This window comes from Parasteatoda tepidariorum, chromosome 7, assembly GCF_043381705.1.
Source record: "Parasteatoda tepidariorum isolate YZ-2023 chromosome 7, CAS_Ptep_4.0, whole genome shotgun sequence".
Taxonomy (NCBI): domain Eukaryota; kingdom Metazoa; phylum Arthropoda; class Arachnida; order Araneae; family Theridiidae; genus Parasteatoda; species Parasteatoda tepidariorum.
In genome coordinates this window covers 74,656,509-74,682,303 of record NC_092210.1, presented here as the reverse complement: position 1 = coordinate 74,682,303, position 25,795 = coordinate 74,656,509, and the positions used below count along the sequence as shown (strand labels likewise).

The following is a 25,795-nucleotide window of genomic DNA, read 5'->3' as shown; positions in this document are numbered from 1 at the left end:
CGCTTATAAATATATATATATATATATATATATACATATTATTTCATAACTAAAAAATATAACTGAATTAAACATTCAGCTTGATTTACTAGTAACACTTCGGGTAGTTTCTTTGTAAAAAGGTACCAGCAGCTACCCACTCTTCCCTCCTTCACCAAAAAGTATTTTTAAAAGGTGATTTTCAACATTGGAGTGAATAACGCTCAGAAAAATGCTGTGAAAGGCAGCTGAAGCCTCACCGACAAATAAATAAAAATTTGAAACTGTAAGTGGTCGGTTAAACCTTTAAATAAAAGGGAGGGGTTGAGAGAGCCGCAACCTGGAAAATATGGTCCCAATAGCTTAGGGCAGAGAGTGATCGATAGGTTCCCTAATGTTAATTTCACTTTTTGTATTTTCCCTATGTCCTTAGAACTATATTTTAGGTAATTAAATAATTTTTGCACATATTTATAAGACTCGTTTATTCAAAGAAAAATAATACTACATTAAAATTATATTTTTACAATTGTTCATTTTTTTTCAATTTTAAAATTCGTAAAAAATATTTTAGTTGTTAAGCATAAAAATTTTAACACAATTTTTAAATCAAGTAATTTTGAATGACAAATTTAAAATTCGAGCGGAATCGATTAAATTTTTCCAGATTGCGGCTATTCTTACCCCGGATTTTGAGGGCTAAAAAATCAAAATACGCCAAAGGAAAAAAAGATGCATGTTTACTAAGAGAAAGTAAATTTTTACGTCTGATTTCGTAACTTAAAATATCGTCTGCACTAATTATTTAGCTTCTTTAAGGTTAATCTATTGCATCACTAAGATGACGTATTAGTTTCTGAAAATCCAATTATTAGTTTGAAAGTTATTAAGGTATTTTCGATTTTATTTTATGCACTGTACTGTAAGTTATATCCGGGGGTTTATTTATACATCTCAATCAGATATTATTTGTCGTTAGTTTCCAAACAGTAACAAATTGGAAAAAAAAAAGAAAGAAGGAAAGAAAGGAAATAATATTTATCGTTTGACTTTTTTTTTTACAAGAACACATTCTACCTAATGGTTGATGTAATTACTCTCATTATTATAGCATATAGCAAAATATAATTATGGCGATAATTACGTATATAGGGAACATAATGTAATTACACTTCATATATAAATATTGTAATTACACTCTTGTATGAATTGAACTTGAAAAGATAATTAGCATGACGTTTATTATTTTTCACTTCATTTGTTGAGAATGGAAATAGGATTTTACTTAAGTTCTTATAATTATTATAATTAAATATTCGACTTCTGCCTCGTGCAAATCATTGTAAATTTCGATTTCTTTTTTTTTTTTAAATTTTGGGAAGAGGCATTATAAATTACTTAATTTCGGCTTTATTATGTAAATACTGCATCATTATTTAAACTCAATGAATACCCTCGGTCAAAAATTTTGCCGTTTTAAGTTTCGAAATTCTCCAGATTTTAAATCGCGAAAGTCGAATTTCTTTATTTGACTGCTTTATTTTTATTAATTTTTTTAAAAAGATCTTTGCTTTTGTACCTTAAACTTTCGCACCGTTTGTTAACTTACAGAGGAGGAGACTTTTTTTTCCATTACTTCTTCTTTCTTTCTTTTTTTTTTCAATTAGTTAGTTACACTCATTTTGGAATGTTTAAATTAAAGCTAATTTAACCGTAAAAAATAATAATAAATTGGGACTATAAATGTTGTTTATACTTTAACATTTAGGACATAATAATGTGCTATGGAACGTCAGCACGCTAAAAACAGATTAAGAGTAAAAAAAATTAATATCGTATTTAACAACAGCGTTTTCATTAGAGTTTAGATGCTTTATAAATTATACATTAAACTAAATAACGTTGTTTTATAAATGCTAAAGAACGACGCATTTCATTTATAGAACAATAAAAAAAAGAAAACAATACTTCGCCAATGCAGAATGATTCATTGTAAAATTATAAAAATGGTGGCCTTTTAACAAGGAAAATAAAGCATTTTATCGACATATGTAAGCTATAGTTTAAAGGTCGATTGTTTTTCCTCCTACGCTTTATTACCGCGCTCTATAGGTGATAGGGGATGAAAGTTATCAAAGAAAACAATGGAAGGCGGAAAGTGTCGCGTGTTCTTTTATTTTTCCGCGAAGGAATGACGAAGGCGGGGTGCAATGCCTCACATTTTTAACACCATTTACTTTGTTTTGATGTCCAGACAGCTATGTGAAGGGTGGTCGAGTATTTTTTGCATCCAGACGTCTTAAAATAGATTGAACAGCGGGATCAAACACTGTATGGCAATTTTGGTTACTAGGAATGTTCGCTTTTTGGAAAATATCAAGCTTGGTGTTAATGGATTTTTTCGTTCATTGGTGTAGATTTTATTTAAAAGTACCGCTTTAATGGAAATATGCTTTTGAAAGGAGAGGGAGAAATTGTAATTTGTTTTCCCCGCCTATACTCAAAATACACAGAAAAAGTAATATCAAAGATTCAAATTTTTTTGGTTCATATGCTTTTTATCATCACATTTTTTGTTTCGTGTAAGTTTGGCGTTTAAATACTAAAATTTTGTGCCTTTGTGCACATTGAAACAGTAAGAGTAATATTTTATAATATTTATAAATTTTTAGGGGTTAATGTTTCTTTCCTTCTTTTTCTATTCATAATATCTGATTAAATTGTTTCCGAAAACTTTAAATAATTTAAAAGATACTAACAAGAAGTGACAAAAAAAAAAACAATAGAATATAGCTTAGCCGATTAAAAAAAAATAAATGTTTTAACTTTTATAAAAAAACAACACTAAATCTTTAACGATATAGAGGAAAGGGAGAAAATACAGGGTAGCTAAGATTCGAAGGCCGTTGGAGCAAAACTGTCCAACTAAGAAACTGTCAGATTTAACCAAGATTTGTTGTTGTTGTTGACGTATGACTGTTTAGGCAGAGGTGTGCGATTGTTCTTGTTTTCCAGTGGCGCCATCTATGGCCAAGAATTCGACTTCTGCCACACCATACGGCGCACCCGTTCATAGGGCGGAACCATTCATTTATCCACAGATCGTAATTTTGACCTGAATCAGAGAACGATCGATCTCGAATCCAGTACCCCCAGAGGTTTTGATTTGTTATGGGAACATGGAGGACTTTTGCGACTCGACAGATTTAAAGTGCATCAGTCACTTTACTACTCTTCGACCGACGGGAACCCACGAACTCTCGGACATGGGCTGAGCGCCCTTACCGACCAGGATATCCCAGCCATCAACCAAGATTTAGCTTCGTACAATATATCATTTCGGAAAAGTCATTGATGTACTACTTTTTAATCAATGATTTTTTTTTTCTACAAATAGTCTTATCACCCGGTTTTACCTCACTAGTAGGGTTAAAACCTGGTACACATAACTCGACAGGAAATTCATAAATACTGAAATTTCGGTGAAAGCGTAGTATGCATTTCGATTTTATATGACAGTTTAAGAAAATTAGGTATTTAATTTACATGTTATGTAGTCAAGGCCGTACTCGAGGGAAGGAGGGGGACAATTGTCCTGGAGCCCGGCACTGCTGAGGGCTCGTCCGAAATTCCTTACAAAACATACAGTGCTTTTTAATTAGTTTTTTTTTTAAAGAAAATTGTAGGGAAAATCTTTTAGTTAAACCATATTAATCTGTTAAGTTAAATCATATTATAGCTCATTTGAACTTGATTATGATTATACGGCACTACGGTTTAGGTTAAACGGACACATAGCTTAATTTTACACCTTCTTAATGCTGGAACAATTTTGACCGCATTATGGTTCAAGGTACCGATATGATGGTTCAATGTTGGACCAATTTTTCCGAAACTGTTTCAAAATGTTTTTATTGGTAGATACGCCAAAGAGTCGCAAATTCAAAGTGAAAAAAAAAATCGAATTTAAAAAAAAAATCGAATCTTGTTTTCCTTTACATTCGTGATGAAAATATATTTTTAGTAGTCATAATTATATTTAAAGAGTTCATGTAATTAATTAAAAATATTTGTAATTTTATGATTGAACCCGCACCGCAAGGATCATAATATCGACAGTTGACTTATAAACCTTATCATTTTTGCTCACTTAACACTGCAATTTCATCTACAATTTTGTTATTTTTAATTTCCCATTTAAATTTCGGTTAATATTATTTACTCATTAATTTTTTTCCTTTTTTTTTGCAAAAGAAGTTATTTTGAAATGAGGCGAAAAATTAACTGAGCTGCTGTAGCCAGTAATGTTTTACAGTTTTATATTCATTATTTTAACTCGATGCCCTGACTGAACAAAAATTTACACAAATCGTATAGTTAAAGGAAATAAAACTCTTATTCATTGTTCAATGATTCTTAAGGCGGGGATAGCCTGGTCGGTAGGGCGCTGGGCTCATTTCCGAGAGTTCGTGGGTTCGAACCCCGCCGGCCGAAGACTCCCCGTGTAGTAAAGTGACTGATGCACGTTAAATCTGTCGAGTCGCAAAAGTCCTCCATGTTCCCATAACAAATCAAAACCTCTGGGGGTACTGGATTGGAGATCGATCGTTCTCTGATTCAGGTCAAAATTACATTCTGTGGATGTATGAATGGGTCCGCCCTATAAACGTGTGTGACGTATGGTGTGGCAGAAGTCGAATTCTTGGCCATAGATGGCGCCACTGGAAAACAAGAACAATCGCACCCCCTCTGCCTAAACAGGCATGCGTCAACAACAATTCTTGGCCATAGATGGCGCCACTGGAAAACAAGAACAATCGCACCCCCTCTGCCTAAACAGGCATGCGCCAACAACAACAACAATGATTCTTAAGCGGGTTCTATGTTTAAACACCGAGATTTAAATATGTTATTCATAAAATGTTCCTTCATATGTCAATATCTTAGGATTATTTTGAAATAAAAAGAAAAAAACCGCTTTCAGTTTTAGCATTTAATTTGCTCCCACAAAATCAGTTCAAAGCAGTTTCGAATCAAAGCGCCGATCCACAGAATCGATTTTCGAAATGTGAGTTGAGAAGTATTTCAAAATTTGGGAACCCTACTTTTCATAATAGAATCAACGTTGAAATTCGTAAAATAAATAAAATAGTTTCACTTTCTCCTATTCTTGGATGTTGCATAATGATCAAATAATATCGTACTTTATGTTTGTGAAAGACATTTATTTTCAACAACATAAAGTAATAATTTTCATCACAATAATTTGGATCATGTCTTTCGTGCTGATCATTTTACATAAGAAGTGCATCTTTAACAAAATTTGGATCCATGTTTCTTGCCATCATTTGTGCTTTCTTAGAGCAGTATTTGCGAGCATTTCTTTGAATACAGTGATTCATGTCTGCGAAGAGTGCATTCAACCTGCAGCATTTCAAATTTAGATATTATAAAACTTGCATTTTCTTATAATCGTGATATCAATATAACATTCTTAACATTTTCATTTGGTTGAATATCATATAATCTAAAATAATAAATTATTTTGAAACTGAAAAAAAAATATATTGAAAATTGTCTAAATTTCGATTGGCGATAAATTTGCCCGTACTAATTTTAAAAAAAATTGTTGCACTTTGTATTGGCTCCAGATGAAATACAGGCAAACTAAAGAAAGTCGCAGAAATTTTGACTGTCGATAAATATTAATTTCGAATTATGGTAAATTCTATTTGACGATGATCTGACCATAAGTAGGGGAGAGTAGGTCAATTGTAACATTTTTTACTAACTATTCTTAACTAACAAAAAATCCAATATATTATTAGTATTAATTGACAGACGAGTAAAGTAGACTATCCTCTACTGGAAAAAAAACCTTATTTTAAATGCTATTATATTAGTTATTGTTATTAACAATTTTTGACAGTCGTGCACTTGTTACAATTGTCCTCACTTACGGGGTCAATTGTAACAGTTCGTAAATTCAACTAAAACATAGTTAATTATACATATTATCATAGTTGTGATATATTTTTTATTGATCAAAATAGTAGTGATATTTTAGGAGTGAAAATAATAATGAGCAGAGACCTAAAGGGTTAAACTTTTCACTTTAAGGGGTTACAAATTTTAATTTATGCTGTGAAAGGTGACAAATAAAATAATGCACATTCAACATAATATAAATGATATTGGAAACTATTGGTGGTTCTTAAAGAGTTAAGTAATGGTTTGTAAACATAAGATTATTTATTTTCAGCTGCTACAATCGTCCCTTTACTTATTGTTACAATCGTCCAAGACGCCATTTCAGCTTCATTTGTTAAAAACAATGCTAGTTAATTAACAAAACTAATTTTTTTTATTGAAATGTAAATTAAGGTGTCCACTTACATATTTGGCTAATAATTTTTATTTGTTTAAACAAAATTACTTTGTTACAATATAATATTCAAATGCCAAAAAAGTACTTACGTAGCGTGAAAATATCTTTTGTGATGTAACTCTTTCAAAAGTACTTAAAAATGGTTGCCAGCAGGGGTGTACGTGTAGATTTATTAAATACACCTAGTGCGCCACCTAGGAACCAAATCTAGTACCCGACACTCGAAATGTTTGCTCTGTTACGATCGTACCCTGTTACAATTGACTCCACTCTCCCCTATTGTCTGTAGCAGACAGAAAACCATCAAAATTTATTGTGTCATCAGACACAGAACTTCAGTTCAAAATTGATAACTTAAACTGGTAGGAAAAAAGGTTCAGACGACTATTCCCGATTTGCAATGTGACGATAAATTTTTCTTGCCACTATTTAGATGATAAATTTAGTTTGCTACTTATGGTGGTGAAAATTTGGGTTGGGATTACGCACAGAATTACAGTTTGAGCTATTTAACTAGTCGGAAAGTGGGCAGATTTGATAGACGATAAATTCTATTTTGCGATTATATTGATATAAATTCTTTTCTATGACGTCGGAAAACCGTTTACACACGAAATGTAGTGCAAGAGACGATAATACGACGTTAAATTTTGTTTTTAGTGATCAGAAAACAATTGAAACATATGATGTCACTCAGCCCAGACAAATAAAAGTTAAGTGCACTAAGCTTAAGTGCTCTTGCTAAGCTTAAAATGGCGACGGTTGGGATTTCGATTTACTATAAATTCACTTTGCCTATTGCTTCGTAATGAATTAAGCCGCGATGGCGCAGTGAGTGAAACACTATAGGCTTTCCAATGAGGCAACCTACGTTTGAATCGCGAATACGGGTCAGTTTCATTAAAAAGTTCTCTCCTAAGGCTATTTTGTTCTAATGCTTGATCCCTTGGCTTTTAGGTAGTGTTCAAAGATACAAAACTACAGACCACTGATAGTCCCAAACCCAAAAAGGGTCAGCTACTCATCACCGGTTAAAATAAAAAATAAAAGGAACGCTGCTTGTAGCTGTCAGGAAATGATGAGAATTACCTTACTATGTTCTCAAGAAATGGCGAATTTTGAAAAAATAAAATTAGCATTAAGAGGTCCAAACTTTATATTGCTCTCCTGATCAAACAATGAGGACCCATATTTCCACGATTGCTGCTAATCCCTATATTTTTGGAATCAAAAATCCTAAACCATGATTAAAAAAAAAGGTATGTTTATTCCGAGGTATTATGATTTTGTGTCTAACTATGCAACTTATCTTATGCACTAATTGATTAGCATATTTAAAGTTATCCTGATTTTAAACCCCAAAGCTTGCATATTAGTTCGCGATAATTCGATTATTAGATCACAAGTTATTTTGATATTCTGTTTTTCTTATTTTTTATTATGGCGCTCTGTTCATTTTGATCATTTACGAATAACCGGAGGTTAGAATATTTAGGATCAAAGTACTTACACATTATTTACGTGTAATAAATCCATGGATCCGCCAAGCATATTCGATAAATCCATTGCTGGATCGTCCATAACGAACTCATTACAACCTTGTATAACTCTAGGATCAGAGAAGCATTTTTTTAAAGCGTCATCCATCTGAGACGAAACTGAAAACATCAATATTTTTATTTACTTCAATATCGTTCTTGTTATAAATACAGTCAAACCCCGCTATAGTGAATACGGTTTATAGTGAACTCTCAGATATAGTAAACGAAATTTTCGGTCCCGTGCTTTGCTATACACGTATAATGTTATTTTCAGTGGAAATAGCGAACCAAAAAAGTGAGGAAGTTGGATATAATGAACTTTTTTCTGCCTTCGACTGATTACTCCCCCATTTTTTTGGTAATAATTTTGAAATTTCTCCTTCAAAATAAATACATATACCGATTTTTAAAACCATCTGTAAAGGGGCATGTAGCGATAAGCATTTTTCTTGTTTGCTTCTTTTATCTCACTCTCCCATCGCTAAACAAACCAAGCAGATGTTCCCAACCCAGGCAGATGATGCACCTGTAAGGGGTCAGTGGGATCAATATGGATTTTCTATCAGAGGGAATGAGCAATTATTCATTATTGGTCAAAGGGTTGGACACTAATATGTGTTGATAAGGCCCTCATTTCAATTCCTTTTTGCTCTCAGTTCTGTTAAAAAAATCCTGCAAACAAGTGTCTCAAATTTAACTATGGCGAACAGTAAACGTAAAACGTTCTCCATTGATGATAAAATGGGCATAATCAGAAAAATTGAAAATGGATGCAATCAAGCTAATATTTGCAGGGAATATAAACTATCCAAATCTGCAATTTGTAACGCATGGAAATATAGGCAATTAATAATTTCTGCTCATGAAAAAAATTTAGATGGCAGATAAAAGTTGAGAAAAAGCAGATCACAAGGATGCTGAAGAAGCATTACTGAAGTAGTTCACCAATCGAAGACGCCGCAATCTTCCAGTTTCTGGACAAATGTCGATGAATTTGTTAAGCGATTTTATGAGACTACTTTCTGTGCTCGAATGGCAAGTAAGAAAGGTTTAAAAAGCGAAATAGCGCAAATTCAGAAAAAATTATCTGAGAGTCGGGAAGTGTTTCCATATCTGATGTTAAAGATTGCTCATCAGCTAAAGATTACTAACTTTTATTTGTACGCAGGACGAAGAATAATGAAAAATAACAAATTTTTTGCTACTATATAATATTTTTCAGTCATTTATATGAATATAATGTAATAAAAGGGAGGAGTTTGGGAACCATTTGTTAAATTGCCTGCGTAACGGATATAGTGAACTCCAGGTTATAGTGAACCGAAATTTCGGTCCCTTGAAGGTTCACTATAGCGGGGTTTGACTACGTAAACTCTAAAATGTGAAAACTGTTAATATGCACATTTAGCAAACTTTAACAAGTGCTTATTAAAGTGCAAATTATCTAGGCAATTTGAGAAATAAACAATTTTTATGGCTCTTTCTCGGATCAACCTATTTAATCTGAACATCAGCTAGATAACCTGTAGAGTAACCGATTTCTACATTTTAGCGATAACATATAAAAAATGATCTTGAACAACATAAGCGCAACAAAACCGTTAAATTTAATATACAAAATTAAATCAAAATAATATCTGGTTAAAATTTTCTTTAACTGTTTTTACGGTGCTCAACACATGATGTATAATTAATTATGTAATGATAATGAACGGAATCTTTGTTAGACTTTCTTTTCTACTTATTGTAAGTAAATAGTCTCTTGCAACGAAAAATTTGGATAGACTAAAGACAGTGTATTTTTAATCCTCCAACCGAGATAATTCGTTCTAATGGAATTAGTCAGGTTTCTCCTTTAAAACAACTTGTAACTTGTCTTGCATTAGCTGAAATGCCAGAGCATGGGGATCTGTAGCCGATACTCGCTCTTAACTTCTTATTTTTATTTTCGTGGAGGCATATGAAACTATATCGTGTTTAAAATTATCTTTGGATAAACTACCCTAGCTACGAAATAACTTGAGATTCATTGGACCAACATTCATCAATCTTTTCGATATTGACCTTATTAGAATTCGATATTGGCCTTATTGGAATTCGATATTGGCCTCATGTAGATTCACCCGATATTTTGCAGCCAATTCGGCCCTATATAGAATTGTCAGATTAACCAGATATTTTACATCCATTATTCAGCCAATATAAGCCACTCTATATAGGCAGATATTGACCCTATATAGAACCAATATTAAAAAATCTAGAGATCCCAAAATTGGTTCCTTGGTGCATGATCTAATAGGACTCCATATTGAGCCAATTTTGAGTCCAACTGGGGCCAACGTAACATTGTTGCTAGGTTAGTTTCACTTTTTTTTATGTAATTTAGTTTAATAGAAATGCGTGAAAAGTAAAATTAACATAAGGGAACCAAACTTCCGACATGGCAGGCTGCTTTTCACTGTTTTTTTCTTTTTCTTTCTTCATTCTTTTCTGTGTTACACAAAAGAGTAAGCTTAGTATTTTCTGTATTTTTAGCGATACATATTCTGTGTTAGGACTAATGGGGACATTTAGTCCATATCGCCTCGTTTCTCCTGTCTTTGGTCAAGCACTCTCTTGCACTTTTCTTTTTTCACCACCCCCTTTTTTTTAAAAAAAAATAATAAATAAAAGGAAGTATTTTACGTTCCCATTTCTTCAAAATATTTTAATTGATAAAACTATATTTGGTGTAGAAATTTATTTGCATTTTGTCCACATTGCTTTTTTTTCTGTCTTTAATGTTGTTTCATTGTTTTATGCAAAAAAAAGCGTAATATAAATCTTTTTTTCTTCATTTTAGTTGATAAAATTACGTACAGTGAGGAGGGCAGATATGAGAATATTTTTTTTCTATAATACTTAAAAAAAAAAAAAACTACTGCCGTTTAGTTTATCTTTCGGATTAAAAATCTAATTAAAACCAATGAGGGGAGAATTATATTGTTTTTAACAATTTCAATTGTTGCATTTTTCAAAAATCATTTTTCTTTTTATGTTATTTTTGCCGCCTACTCCCCATTGCTTCCAGCGTTTAGATTACGCAATATTTTGGTTGAGAAGACTGTTTCTTTGAAGGCCTTGCCGTCGCACGGAAAAACACATTTTAGCGAACATAAGCTTGATATATTTATAACTGTTGTGAATTTGTAACAGTTTATTATGACTGTTAGGTTAAAAGTTTGTCTTTACTGACTGTTACTTTTAGCTAGAGCCTTCTATACTTATTACGAAAACAGCACAGTTTTCCTGATCTAATTTTTTAATATTTGAAAAGATACTTCAGTAATCAATGCTTCAACGGAGCAATGTCTAGATTCCTATAAATTTACAAAAAAAGAAAATTTGTAAATGATTTCAATGATTTCTATTTAGGTGGCAAAAATCTCGACAATTTAGCGATATTTAAAAAGTTAGATACTTTTTTTGAAAAATTTTTAAGCTTTTCTTTCTATTTTAAAACGTAGATTATTTTTCATGGCAAGATGAGTGATACGGTTTAAAATTATATCGTTGTTCCCAGTTTAATGCATTTTAACTGTGGCTTTTTTTTCCATTTTCCTTGGCGAAATAGACCTTTGAAAAATGCCTTTAAACGAAGCTGTAATCGTTCAAACTTGAAGGAATTTTCCCGAGACCGTTTTCTAATGTCAAGTAAAGAAAGAATTCCATTTATGGCTACATTTAAACTGTCTCGAATAGCTTACATTTAAACAGAGTTTTTAGAATTTATCAGGCAGCATACTTACCAAGTCCTATTATTCCTAAAACACATAACGAAACAGATAAGATTCTAGATCCCATAGCTGATATCGGCTGTCAATGAGAAAGTGAACAACAAGCATTTCGATACAAGTACGCATAGAACAGCAAACACATTTCTATTATCGCTATATTTACACGCTGGAGTTTACGATATGTTGTACTGTTATTTCATAGATACAAATGAAATAAAATTGTAATTTACTACAAGATGCAATCGACGAATCGAAAGGTAAAGAAACAACGTTGTATAAGCATTTTATTGAGAAATATACTTAAAGTAGAATGGAAAAAAAATATTTTTCGCGAAAAAGACAATTAAAAAAAGTATGAACCAGTTACGATCTATTTTTTTTCCAAGCGATATATATATATATATNAACAATAAAGCTGTATAGTATTGCCTGATAATTAAGATTTTGCATAGAATCTTTAGTGCGTCTAGTAATTTGACCTGAGACTGTATGTGATATATATTTGAAGAAAATATAAATCAAAATAAATTAATTACCTGACAATAATTCGATAAATAATACTAAAGCAGGGATAATCCGTACAGCAGCATAACAGGCAATCTCAAATAATCCAAACACTACATAAAAGAAAGAGCAAAATAAAAGAATAAAAAATGGAAATGGATGCACTGGCCAATATGTCATCGTCATACCATGCCGTCAGTGTGAAAGCAGTTTCTGCGGTTAAAGGTAACGCTCCTTTGATGACTGTTATGTTGATGTGCTTTTATTTCCATTTTTGTCCTTCTTTCTCTTTCATTTGTGCATTGATTAGTTGCTGCATTGATTATTCACGATTTCCTGTTATGCTGCTTTTTGGAATATTCCTACCTTAATGTTATTTATCGGATTCATGTCAGGTAATTAATTTATTTTGAAGTCATCATTACTTTAAATATAGAAAATCATGTAAACGTCTACATCTGTAGACATGATCTACATGCGCGACACCGTGTCCGTTTTCTGATTAGATAGAGCACTCAAGCTAAAACTGGAATTCCGTGGTGATAAATGAAAATTTTTAGGGTAAAAGTCGATACGATTTTTATTAATTTTATGTGGGTTACAACTAAAGATATCCATATTTGCTATATTTATTAACAGACATATTATGTGGTTGTTCTGTCTTCAACGATATTCATTGGATGCTGCTATACTTTCAACAGTTTTCATCAAAATATTGATATGATTAGCTGTGACTCAAGGGATGAGCGTACGCCTCCCAATTGGACAAAACGGGTTATCCCAGCGTTGTCTGTCTGATACGAATTCTGCTTCGGGGTCGCATCGATCACAATGCTTACGTTAAATATTCTCAGTGGTTTAAGGGCTCGAATCCCCTTGTTGTCGGGCTAATCATGGGAGATTTACATATTTTTCCTCACCATGTAACGCAAATACGGGTTAGTTTTGTCAAAAAGTCCACCACGTAGACTAGTTTATCCCGATGCTTGATCCAGAGTTCCCTCGTCTTCTGTGTTGGGTTTAAAATTACAAAGCGACGGAGTTTAACATCTGTAGTCGTAAACTCAGAATTGGGTCGACTGTTCAACACCGTTTATAAATACTGTTATCCGTAGTTAAACTCAAAATAGTATCAAGTGTATTTGTACAAAAATTAATCTTTTCTGGAATTAACAGAAACCTTACTCATTATGAACAAATGTTGAAAGAGAGAATTATCGAATAAAGCAAAATGAGTGTCAAGGTTTCATGCTGCGAGACAACGGCACAGAGGTCGAACGTTTTGTAAGAATATTAACTTATGAATTTAACGCTTTGTAAACAGAAAACTGCAGGTGATATATGTAATGAAGAATTACAGGAAATGCTTATCAAATCGTTAACATAACATTTATTTAGCTGTATCAAACATTTTAAAAAGATAACTGTTAGAATGATTGTTCTATTATTGTTTATCTATTTTGTTTTTATTAAAAAAAAGTCATTTAAAATTAAATTAACTTGCAGCGTTTACATTGCCATGATACGTTATTTATATGGTTAGTGCTTCATGTAAGGAAAAAATGTACAAACTTTTGATACTTACACTTTATTGTTTCTTTTACGATAATATTTGAAAGAGCGATAATTTTATGATACGATAATTTTTGAAAGAGATTTAGAATTTTTTTTTCATGCATGTCAATACAGAGTTGGAAAAAAACGTTAAATAACAAGTTAAATCCCAAATGAAAAGTTATTAAACCATTAAAAAGTATTTCACGGAAATATTTTTAACTATTGATTAATATTTTGATAAAGAATGCTAAAAAGAAATTCACTTTTTTTCTAAATATGTGAATATGACAAAAAAAGAACATGCTTATTTATTACTTAATTACTCTGCTTAAAAAAAAAATAAGCATTTAATATCTAAATGTTTTTTTAATAGTGCATGAATGTAAAAGTTAGTTTACCTCTTTGATTGTTAGTATAGACATAAAAATGTCGCCGCAATTCAACATTTTTTACATTAATGTCATTGTTTAGAAATATATAATTAACAGTATTAATATAAATTAATTGTTATAAATAAACATTTCTTGTTTTTTGTATTTAATAAATTAATAATGTATTATATTCAAATTTTAATATACATGAGCGTGAGATATTCTAAGTAAAATATTTTTTCAATTAAAAAATATTTAAAATTCATAGAATAATGAAAAGAATTGAAAAAGACAAATGGACTGTATAAATATAAATACATTAAATTGTAAAGGTATGTTTTCGTACTAACGGTTTGAAAAAAAAAAGAATAAATACTTTTTTGTCATTTGTGTCACATGATGGAGCTGTAAACCTAACAATATTCTTATTGATGTATCGCAGCATTAAATAAATAAGAAAAAAATACCTTAAAAATATTTTTATCAATTTAATATTTTTCTTGGACTTTTCTTATTGTAATTTAAAAATTACAATAGTTAATATTACAGCGCATATGCAATACAAATTTATTTTCACTGGTAACATTGAATTCTAAAAAAGCACCTCATTCACATTTATAATTTTGATAGTAGCAAACATTGTATTAATAAAAATAAGCTTTGAAGAACTTGAGTCTTTCAATAATTACAATATTTAATTTAAAAAAATTACAGATCATGGGTAGCGTCTATTTTATTTTAAAAATTTTTAAAATTTATAATTGTAGTATAAAATTATAATATTTATAAAAGTTATAATTATAATAATTAAAATTATAATATAAAATTTTAAAATTTTCTTATTTTATTTTAAACGTGGAAAAAAAAACTGGCCCGAAAGAAAAAAGCTTCTTTTAACCCAAATGAGAGAAGCTATTCTTCAAAAAAAAAATATCAAACATCTAAACGGTATTTTTTACAGTTTATAACTGCAATTTAATTTAAATAATCGTATATATATTTTTTTAACTATTTAATGTCTCGTTTTTAAAAAAATAAAACTAAAATACAGAAAAATTCTGAATTTTTTTATGAATTTCTTAAAAAATTAAAATAACTAGTTTTTCAATATTTTTTGTTAAAGAGTATAATAAAACATAATTTTATAATTATATAAAGTATTAAAATAATATAATCAAATTTTATTAATTCCCCTAAACAAAAAAATCACATACTAAACATAGACTACTAAAAATACACATTTAATTCTCTATTATAAATAGTATACAGATTTTTATAATCAAATAATGTAAAGTATGAGTACTCAAACCGACTCTTAAATAATATGATATATAGATTTCAAAATTCTCCATGAAATTAGAAATAAATAATTTGCAAAAAAAAAAAAAAAAAGTGAATGGGAAAAATTTTAAGCTTTCTTTTACTATATTAATTTTAACTCGTTTAAAATTGAGTTATTCGGATAATACTTATAATTACACAATTGGTCATTTTTAGTTTCTTCCATAAGTTTAATTTTTTTTATTTCTTTCACTGTCCCGGAAGAAATAAGTTTCTTCCGGGATCGCGGATACCGGACGAAATGCCAACCTTGTTTAATATAGACATTTTTTAAACCATTTCTACGACAAATTTATTTCACGTCCATTTCTACGATTATTTTCCAAACCATTTCTGATTAAACAATTTTCACTTAAACAATTAAAAATTGCAAATTTATGTTTATTTGAAATAATACAGATTCCCATTGGCAATTAAACTCAAAATTATAAATCTTTCTCTGTTTTTGAAGTTATACTTCTTATGCGACTTCCAACAAGGTTGCGTTAAACGTTTAACGCTACATTTTTATTGGCCGGGAAATCACGTGGTAGGATCCAGTTTTCCCTCATTCATTTCCATATTGTTTTGGTTCTCACTAGCATAAAAATAATAAAAGTCATAAAAGTATTGTTTTTCTATAAATATTTTTTTAGTTTGTTTTGATACACATATAATTTAATAGGGTAGTATTTTTTATTTTCAAATTTAGTGGATAACAATTGTAAAAAATGAGTGAAAACAATCCCACGGACAATGCGACGGATTTAAGGTTATGTCAAGGAACGTCTCTTGTGAATATCAATTGATTGTTTCTCTTTTGAAATTACATTATGACGCATTCACATACATTATTAATACAAATACATTTTCCAGGGTGAGACGATGAGGCAACCACAAGCACTGGTTCAAGAGGGAAAAATGCACAATATTACCGTGATTACAGAGCACGGAAGCGAGCGGTGCAGGAAAAAGAGTTGTTGAATAGAACTAGTGATCCTTCTACGACTGCTGATTCTTCAACAATTAACGTCGTTGGTTGCGAAGTTTAACTTTTCCGCGCGGAGGGACTCCACGCACTATTTTTTATTTTGTTACAATCAAACGGAAAGAATTTATACATAGATAATAGAAAATTTAATTAGATAAAATATTTAAAAAGGAAAACCAGGGTTAGACCTTTTTTCCTTCTGAATTACATTACACAATTCCTTCTAAATTACATTTGCAAACTAAATTACACAGAGCTTAAACAAGCCAACTCCGTGTCAAAACGCATAAAAAAAAATAATAAATTAAAAAAAAAAAAAAAAAAACATTTGTACAAGTTTAATTTTATTAAAAAATCCTTATTTAAATTTTCGAGGCTTCGTAACTTTGCAGGGGATTGTGAACCCTTTGGCAACGCCTGTGCCTATTGACTTCCTATTCCTATTGACTTCTTGTTAGCTTTCTCTTCCCATCATTTCGATTTTTACATTGTAATCTTACAGTGAATTGCAATTCTTTTAAAAATTATTTTACACTACAATGCACTGAAAAATAAAACAAGACAACTATTATTTACTATCAGATTAAATCATTAAAAAAAAAAAAAAAAACGAATCACATTTCCTTTGCTGAAATTAATTTCCAAAAAAACTTGAAATTACATACAATCGTGTAAAATAGATTATCATCACGTATTTCGCACATCATTCACAACTACAATATGTGAATGAAACATCAATTAAATAAATAGTAAGAAAAAACTTAAAGATGTGTACTACTTCCATAAAGAAAAAGTGGTGACGCCCAAACGGAGAGTTTGGCATCCCTTTCTTCTCGCCAAGGTCGGTCTTGAGGATCGGTCCGCGGCTGACCCCGCGACTCCGTGACCACTCCTGCGTGTCCGATGGCTATCCACGCCACTTGATAATATCGACACTGCCACAAAAATTGTGAAATCTCCGGTGTTTTTGAGGCGGACTCAAGGGCTCGTTTTCTCTTCATGCAGTTTTTCCTCATTTGTGTTTCTTAAGGTGAGGGGAGCGAATGGAATGGACAACATGAAGGTGAGTTAAAAATTATGAACATAAATTCAGGAATGTTACGAAAAATTATTAATTTTTTCAAAGAATATTTTTAAGGTATTCTGTTTTCTTCAAATTTAAACGTTAGAAAAATTGAAGTAAAATTAGTTGATTTTTTAAAAAAAATTTTTTTTTCTTCTTCGAAGAATGGAAGTTAGAAAAAGGAAATTAAATTATATTTTTAAGGAAAAATTAATAATTTAAATTGTAAATTTTTTTCAAAAAGTATTTTTAAGGTATTCTTTTCTCTTCAAGTTTAAACGTTAGAAAAATTGAAGTAAAATTAGTTGATTTAAAAAAAAAAAATTTTTTTTTTCTTCGAAGAATGGAAGTTAGAAAAGGGAAATTAAATTATAATTTCAAGAAAAAATTAATAATTTAAATTATTAATTCTTTCAAAAAATATTTTTTAGGTATTGTTTTCGCTTCAAATTTAAACGTTAGAAAAATTGAAGTAAAATTACTTGATTTTTTTTTAAAAAAAAGTTTTTCTTTTCTTTGAAGAATGGAAGTTAGAAAAGGGAAATTAAATTGTAATTTTAACGCTATTTTTTTAAAATTGTACGAAAAAAGTAAAATAAAATAATTTATTTCAAATTACTTTCTAAGTTTAAATTTTCTTTTTATTTTCCCCTTCAAATTTAAACGGAAGAAGATGTAAATTAAATAAGTAAGTTTCTTAAAAAAATATTTTTAAAGTTTGTTTTTTACTTTTGAATTTAAACGCAAGGAAGTAGAAATTAAATTACTTACGTTTTCAACAGATATTGTCAATTTTTTTTACCTCTTTCAAACTTAAACATAAGAATATAAAACGTAATAATATCAAATTACTAAAATTTGTCTCAGTTAAGAAAAATTAAATTAAAAATGCTTTGAGCATTTTCCATAAAAAATTAAATTTATTTATTTTTAGGATCCTTTATATTTAATTTAAAACAGTCTCTTGAATAATAATTTTTTAAATCATCGTTATAGTTTAATGCCTTTTTTAAAAAAAAAATTAACCCAAAGAAAACAAAAATTATTTTTTATTTGTTTAGGAAAATAATTTCACTCAATTGTTTTACATGTATTTATAATTTTCAATTTGCATTTTAAAACTTCTCTAGTAGTATTATAACAAAAAAAAGTACTTTTTAACGAAGTTAGGTTAGAATATTTGTTGAAAGATTAATTTTGATATTTATTTGAAGTATTTCGAAATATTTTATAGTCCATATATTTATCATTTCTCCAACACGATGACAAAGAAAGTCCTCAGTTCTTCGCATTGACATCAAGGAATTGAAATATCAAGAGTGTGAGCTGTCATAAGCATAAAAACTTAAAGGTGTTTACGAATTTCAGAATGAAAATTATTGTCTCGCAAGGGCAACGAAGAACTGAAACTAACTGAGCTATTATAATTGGGTAGATTTGATAGGTTTAAAAGCGAATAGTTCACATCAAAAAACAAAGTGTCTTATGTTATGCTTTAACTATACTTAAACAGTTCAAATAATAATAATTTTATTCATTGTTATTATTCCTTAATAAATTAGTATTAGTCGTGCTGTTACACTTTTTAAGTTAAGTAAACAAAAAAAAAGTTCTCGAAGCGCAGAAAAAAAACGTTGATGACAGGTATGAAAGACTTAACATTGAAATAATGCTTAAGAGGCTTGCGTCATACATGTTGTTTTTTAAAAGCATGATAATTGTTTTGCTTCTGCAAATTCTTCGACTGCATGTCCTTTATTTCAACTGAATTTTTTTTATTTTAATAACTTATTAATAATTAAAAATTTTGATTTTTTAAAGAGGAATTATTTTTAAAAACTTCAATAGTTGATTTAAAATTTTAAGATATTATGTTACAATACATTTCAAATGGGTTTAATTTATCACAGAGAGCGAAGCAAGCATAGTTTGCAAATCAGACAATATAATATTGCATATCAATCTTTGGAGGTTGGGGAGCATTGCAAGGAAGGGGGCCCACTAGATTAAAATATTTTTTTATGGAAAACAAAATACACGCTTAAAATTTTAGCACAAATGCCTCATGAAGTTATGAATGAATTCCATTATTTTTGCTTGAGCATAAAGCTAATTTAATATTTCGCAATGTTTAAAATTTTTTTTAAATCATTTTTTTCTTCAAAGATAAACCGAGGAATATTTTTAAAAAAAGTTTTAATTACACTACCAGATAAATGGAAAGCAGTCCACGAGATCTTGATTAAGTCTATCAAATTATACGAAACGAAATCCTAATCACAATTATGTGGGCATTTTCCAAAACGAATCCCAGAATTCGAGGTTCGAATCCCAGCGATGGCTGGTCTATGCGAATTCCGCACGCAGCTCGTACCGACCACAGTGTTGATGCAAAATATGCTCAGGGATAGACGGATCATGAGTTACAGCCCCTTTGCCGTAAGTCTAACCGTGGGAGGTTTTCGTGATTTTCTTAACGCAAATGCGAGTTAGTTCCATTAAAAGTCCTCCATGAAGGCGAATTCCACGCAATACTTGATCCAGGAGTTTCCTTGTCTTCTGGATTGGGTTCCAAATTACAAGACGACGGAGTCGTAAACTCAAAATTAGGTTGGTTGTTTAACGACGTTTAATAAATAAACTAATTAACTGATGGTACTAGGTAAAAGAAGTGTTCATATTTCTTGGATATATATGTTAAAATTATTTAAAAAGTTTTCTAAGTTTTAATAATAATGGCACAATAAAGGTTTAGATCGCGCACACAATATCGACCCAAAACATTTCTTAAAATGTATAGTTATTTTAAAATTAAAAATATTATAAGTGTCTTATTTTGTTAAAAAAAAAATATGGATTATACTTTTACTTTCGAAGGAAACGAACCGAAACATTTATTTTTTGCTGCAATTTATTGTTCACGAATAGTAAGCTACGTAAAATGGGAAAACTAATTTTGGAATATTCAATGGAAATATAGAACAATTAATAGAACAATCCCGTGCTTTCTTTTCGCTATCCACATAAAATTAATATTCCTTTTAAGTACATTAGTTCGCACTTGAAGAAACAAATATATTTAAAATAATTTCATAGGATTGTACTATTTTTTGCCGGATTTTTAATACATTACCTAAGTAGGGTAAACTAATAATCTGAACATTTGAAAATAGCCGTAGTCATTTTGCAATGTTCCAGGATAGATGGAAGATTTTCCTGTAATTTACAATCAGCTTGACCCTTTTTAGGCTTATTGCAGTGATCCTAAAAACGTTTATGCTTAGTTGGGAAATATATTATTCATTGCTCAATTAACTTGATTTATTTCAGGCAATTGGCAATTACCCCGGAGTAGTTGTAGGCTTATTGTATATTGACGGTTTATTAAAATAATCTGAATTCTATCCAAGTAATTCAGTGCATTTTCCTTAAAAAGCCTATAGGGATTGTAAAAAGTCTAAAAATTTGAAAATACCGAAGATTTTCCCCTGTCGCATTGCAAACATTCTGTGACATTCACAACGGATCGGGTTTTTTTAACTAGCTTATAACATCTATAACTTTTACTGGAACAACCAGTTTCGACCTGCGTTTCCGTAACTCGAAATTTATCAAAATGAAAGTTTTTATTAGAAATCTAAGAGCTTTATCCACTTACGAATAAACTTCATTAGACGGCAAAAATTTTCACTACTATTTGAAAATTGATATTAGTTGTTTCTTAAAATGTTTAGGTTTAGGTTAGGTCCTTAGGTTTCGACTTCTATTTAGTCTCGATGTAATAATATACATATCCTTTCTAATTTTTTATTTTTTTTTAAATATTTTTGTTCTTTTCAATCATTAATTTGCAGCACTGAAAGTAAAAACATTATAAATGATGTAAAATGAAATTGATGTATAAAACGATTAATTCCTTTAAAAACTAAACTTCAATAAATTTTATAAAATAAATTGAATTTTATTTTTTAAAATGAAACTATGTATATTTTATTAAGTGGTTTCTACTAGATACTAGATAAAGATATAACTCATGATGCTAAATATATTTCATCAAATACGCAGATATAATTAAATAATAATAAAATGAATATTAGATATAACTGATAATGCTAGTTAAATTTCATCAAATACATAAATATAAATCGTCAATGACAAAACAAAGATAAAACTCGCAATGCTAGATATATTTCATCAAATACGTAGGTATATATCATCAATAATAAAACAAGTATTAGATATAACTCACAATGCTATTTATGTTTTATTAAATACTAGGTGTCAATACCCATGACTGTGACGCAATAATTTTTGATTTTTGACGATAAGCAGATATATAAATATATATAAATCAAAAATAAAAGTTATCCAAGTAAAAAAATCTAAAAATTTAAACCTAATTATTACTTTTGTTACCATTACATAATGAGTAATATCGTAATATTACCCTGTACTATTATAAAGGAGCACCACTTTAGTTATTAAGCTTCTAACTTTGAATAATATTATTGCTATTGTTGCTTTATATTTTAATTAGACTTGTAGCGTATCTACCACTACAGAAATGTAATTCCAATTCACTAGTATATAAGACAAGTTAACTCGATTCTATGGTGAGGTACCTTTTCATAGATGAAGGTTGACATTGTCGATAACAACTTTCCTCTCCACGTTGGTGACCCGGACGTGATACGAACATGCCTACCTTGGCATAAACTCCCACTTAGATATGAACACGCCTAACTTGACAGTAACGCCCACTTCGATCTGAATACGCCCATTTCGATGGATGGTCCACATTAAAACAGTTGACTTGCTACTTGTGACTGCGACATTATTCACCTCGCACTGTTGCTATTCAGTCTCGTCTCGATCATGCACAACGTCGACTTGCATGCACTCGACTGACAACGGCAACACAGGAGCGACAACAACCGTGATTTTAACACAGCTCTCACGATCAGCAAAAGTACGGTGATCTTAATACAACTCTCCCGGCTTCTCACAAAACAGCAATGAATCAACTAGTGGTATCCGAAAAAAGTAGCTGAAATCACATCATAATTTAGATGTAAACAGCACAATAGTTTAAAAATTGTTGACGTTAACTTCTACACATTTTTATTAAATATCTCTCGACTCAAATTAGAACTCAATAAAAGTACCGTTAATTAAGAGATAGATAAGTAATTTAGTGTTAAGTACAGTTTTCCGGGTTTTCTTTGTTGCTTAAAGGTGTGATCATATGGTTTTTCTGACCAATTAGAATGCACCAAAAACAACGAGACACTGTTTCAGACGAGTATCATTTTATGTTACATAAAAAATTAAAAATTCTCTTTTTTGTACTTCTCCGATTATCAATAAAAACTATAATTATTTAAAAAAAATAATAGCGATAAAATATAACAATAAATACTGAGGAAATGCTCTAGAATTATTCACGAAAAGATTTTAACTTTGTTTCATATTCTAAGGCTGTAAAAGTAATCATACGCAGATAGTCGTCTCTAATCTTAAGTCTTAATAATCGTGATTGAATTGTCTTAGAAATAATGTCGTCAGATTTCGATATAGTGTCACATGAATTCCAAATTACTATTAACATTGTGTGTATTATGAAATGGGTTAGAATATTCAAATTTGAATCATAAATTAGATCAAATTAATCATTTTCGCAATCATTTAATGCTAGTCGTGTCTTTTTTCTTGCAAGCGTTTGAATTTATGAAAAGATGTAGACATTATTCGTAAAGAAATAAATTACGGATTGGCAATATGTCGAGTAAATGTGGTAGTAGTTTGGATTAATTCGTTCATATTTTTGATCAGAATTTAATAAATTTTTCCTGAATATTACGCAGTTTATTGATGTTAGTTATAAAATCTTTACCTCAAATTGATAAACCATAAAAAATATAAGAATGTAGCCGCGCATAACATAAAGTTAAAAAAAGTTCACTATTTACTTTAAATTTAAAAAAAATAGAATCTGCTCAAGATAAATCTTAATTTTCCTATTTTGTAATTTATATGCGTTTTGCATTTTAAGATTGAATCAATATGTACACCCAAGTATTTTATTGTGTCTAATTTCTTACATTTGCAGCTTAATTTTTTTACGCAAGTCTGCTATTGTATATTTACTACAGTTGCTATAGACATCTTTTTTGAAAGTCAATATTCCAGGAATTACTCGAACAGTTTCATTCAATCTTTTATTTATTTTACCACATAAAATTACATTCTTTAAAATGTCGTAAAAATTTGCATACTTTACAATTTTAGATATTTCGAACTATTATTAAATAAATTTAATGATAAATAATTATTAAACATAATATTTTGAAAGGAATTATTGCTGAACAAACGAATTTTATAATTGTGTGCAAATTTTTTTAATTCGCTTAAAAAGTTTTCGAAACAAGCAAGAAATAAAATTAATATTAAGGGGGTCCAAATTAACGCTATGCTCACCAAACTATCGGTACTATATTTTCGAGATTGTTGTCTCCCCCATATTTTGAGGGTCACGAATCCATTTTCTTTTGTTTCTTGTTTTTTTCGCGCTGTAGTTCTGAACAGGAATCGCTTATGAAATCTCCATAAAATATTATACTCTCTAATGAAATTGCGTGTAAGACTTTTGTGTCACAATCTATAATCGTTCAAGTTTACGATATTTTTGTAGGAAATTTTTCCTTCTTTAAACGTTTACGCACGCACATTTTAAACATAGTATTTGAGAAACTTCACTTGCTCGTTATTTTACTGCGCGTGTTTATTTACCACTTATTTCTACTACAACTGTAGAAATACAATTTACGCGTAACTCTTAATCATAAATCGCTAATCACTGATTCTGCCGTATTCCTTTTAATGTAATTTTTGGTCGTCCGCAACAGCAGTTCTGCTACATACTTTTCGAAAACTGTTTACATATTTACTATTTTTATGTTCGAAATTTTTTTAAATCCTTTTTAGATGATTGAATGAACTATTAAGAAAAATCCAAACGCAAATTCGGTTTAAAACAACGCAGATCAGCTGCTTCTTAAATATTTAAGGCAAAAGAAACCACGGAGATTTTTTTTCGCTACAAATGCATATTAATGTGCAACATTTTCTTCCCAACACAAATGTACTTAATTTTAGAATAGTACATATTTTTATATTTTGTTCCTAATGTCAGATATGTTGACATAAAGTTGCTCATCATGGAACTCATATTTTACAAAACAATTATAAAATAGTTTTGAAGCTCAATTTTCTCATATAACATTTTTTATATAACATAAAATCATAATGGTCTAACATAATTTTCTATTGTTGTCGGTGCATTTTTATTGGCCGGAAAATCACGTGGTAGGATCCAGTTTCCCCTCATTCATTCCCATATTGTTTCGATTGTCATCAGCATTAAATTAAAGTTATAAAGGTATTGTTTTTCTATAAGTATTTGTGTATCTCTAATTTAAAGTTATTTTTCCTTTACTGCTATTATTACGCTTTGAATTTCAAAGTTTAAAACTAAGAGAATAAATAATTTTAATTTTATTATTATTATAATGTAATTATGCCCCACATTTTAAGATAAAATTGTTTAGAAAAGGTGGTCTAATATTACTAACCATTTTACAATAATTATTTTTGTGCAAATAACATTAATATACTGTTATAAATTACAGTTAAAGAGATCTGTTAATAATATTTCTTAGTTTTTATTCTTGGATCTAGTTTGAAATAATTTTTTCGGCAGAATCTGATATACCTTTTCGAGATATCGTATTATGTAACGTTTTTATAATACTTCATAAAAAAAAATTACAAAAAGTTGCATAGTATAAATGTTGCAATTGTTAAAAAAGTATCAACTTATCACACTTTTATTTGAAAGTTAAATATGAATGTTAAATCTATCACCTTTCTTTTTAGCTAAGTCAAATTTAATTTTGTATACTTATTAGCATTAATAGGTTTTGTCTTTTTATTTATTTATTTGTTGAATTTATGTCTTTAATTCATTTGTTTATTATACGGTCAAAGATGTTAACAAAAATACGATGATGAAAAAAGTTTACATAAATTTTTAAAAATTTCATTTGTAAAAAAAAATTCCCTCTTTCAACAGCCATTTGTTGGCTTATCAAACGCATTGAGGCTCCACGATTTTGAGGTTAATATCGTAATAGGGCAGTGTTGTCGGCATTATGCGCCGACCGCTTTTACGTATATCAGCTCCTGAATATCTTAAAAATATGACGTAATATAGAAAATCTGGTCTTTCTGCTCTCCGAGAGTGTAA

At 29.8% G+C, this 25,795-nt stretch overlaps 2 protein-coding genes across 3 annotated transcripts in view; one reads left to right on the top strand and one right to left on the bottom strand.

Moving 5' to 3' along the window:
• LOC107448476 (uncharacterized) overlaps positions 1–25,795 on the top strand; it is a 45,586-nt gene that overhangs the window by 2,977 nt on the left and 16,814 nt on the right. The window contains exon 1 of one of the 2 annotated variants that reach the window (XM_016063674.3): positions 16,221–17,490. The exons of the other annotated variant lie outside the window; for it this stretch is intronic. Coding sequence (XP_015919160.1) covers positions 17,476–17,490 — 15 coding nt within the window. The 5' untranslated portion in view covers positions 16,221–17,475. Of the gene's footprint in view, positions 1–16,220; positions 17,491–25,795 lie in introns of those variants that run through there. 2 annotated transcript variants of the gene reach the window in all.
• LOC107448474 (uncharacterized) lies at positions 5,184–11,857 on the bottom strand. The gene is made up of 3 exons (XM_016063672.3): positions 11,697–11,857; positions 7,878–8,025; positions 5,184–5,403 (listed from the first exon to the last, which is right to left on the bottom strand). Exons 1-3 carry the CDS (start codon positions 11,749–11,751, stop codon positions 5,274–5,276), a joined length of 333 nt encoding a protein of 110 aa, XP_015919158.1. The 5' UTR covers positions 11,752–11,857; the 3' UTR covers positions 5,184–5,273.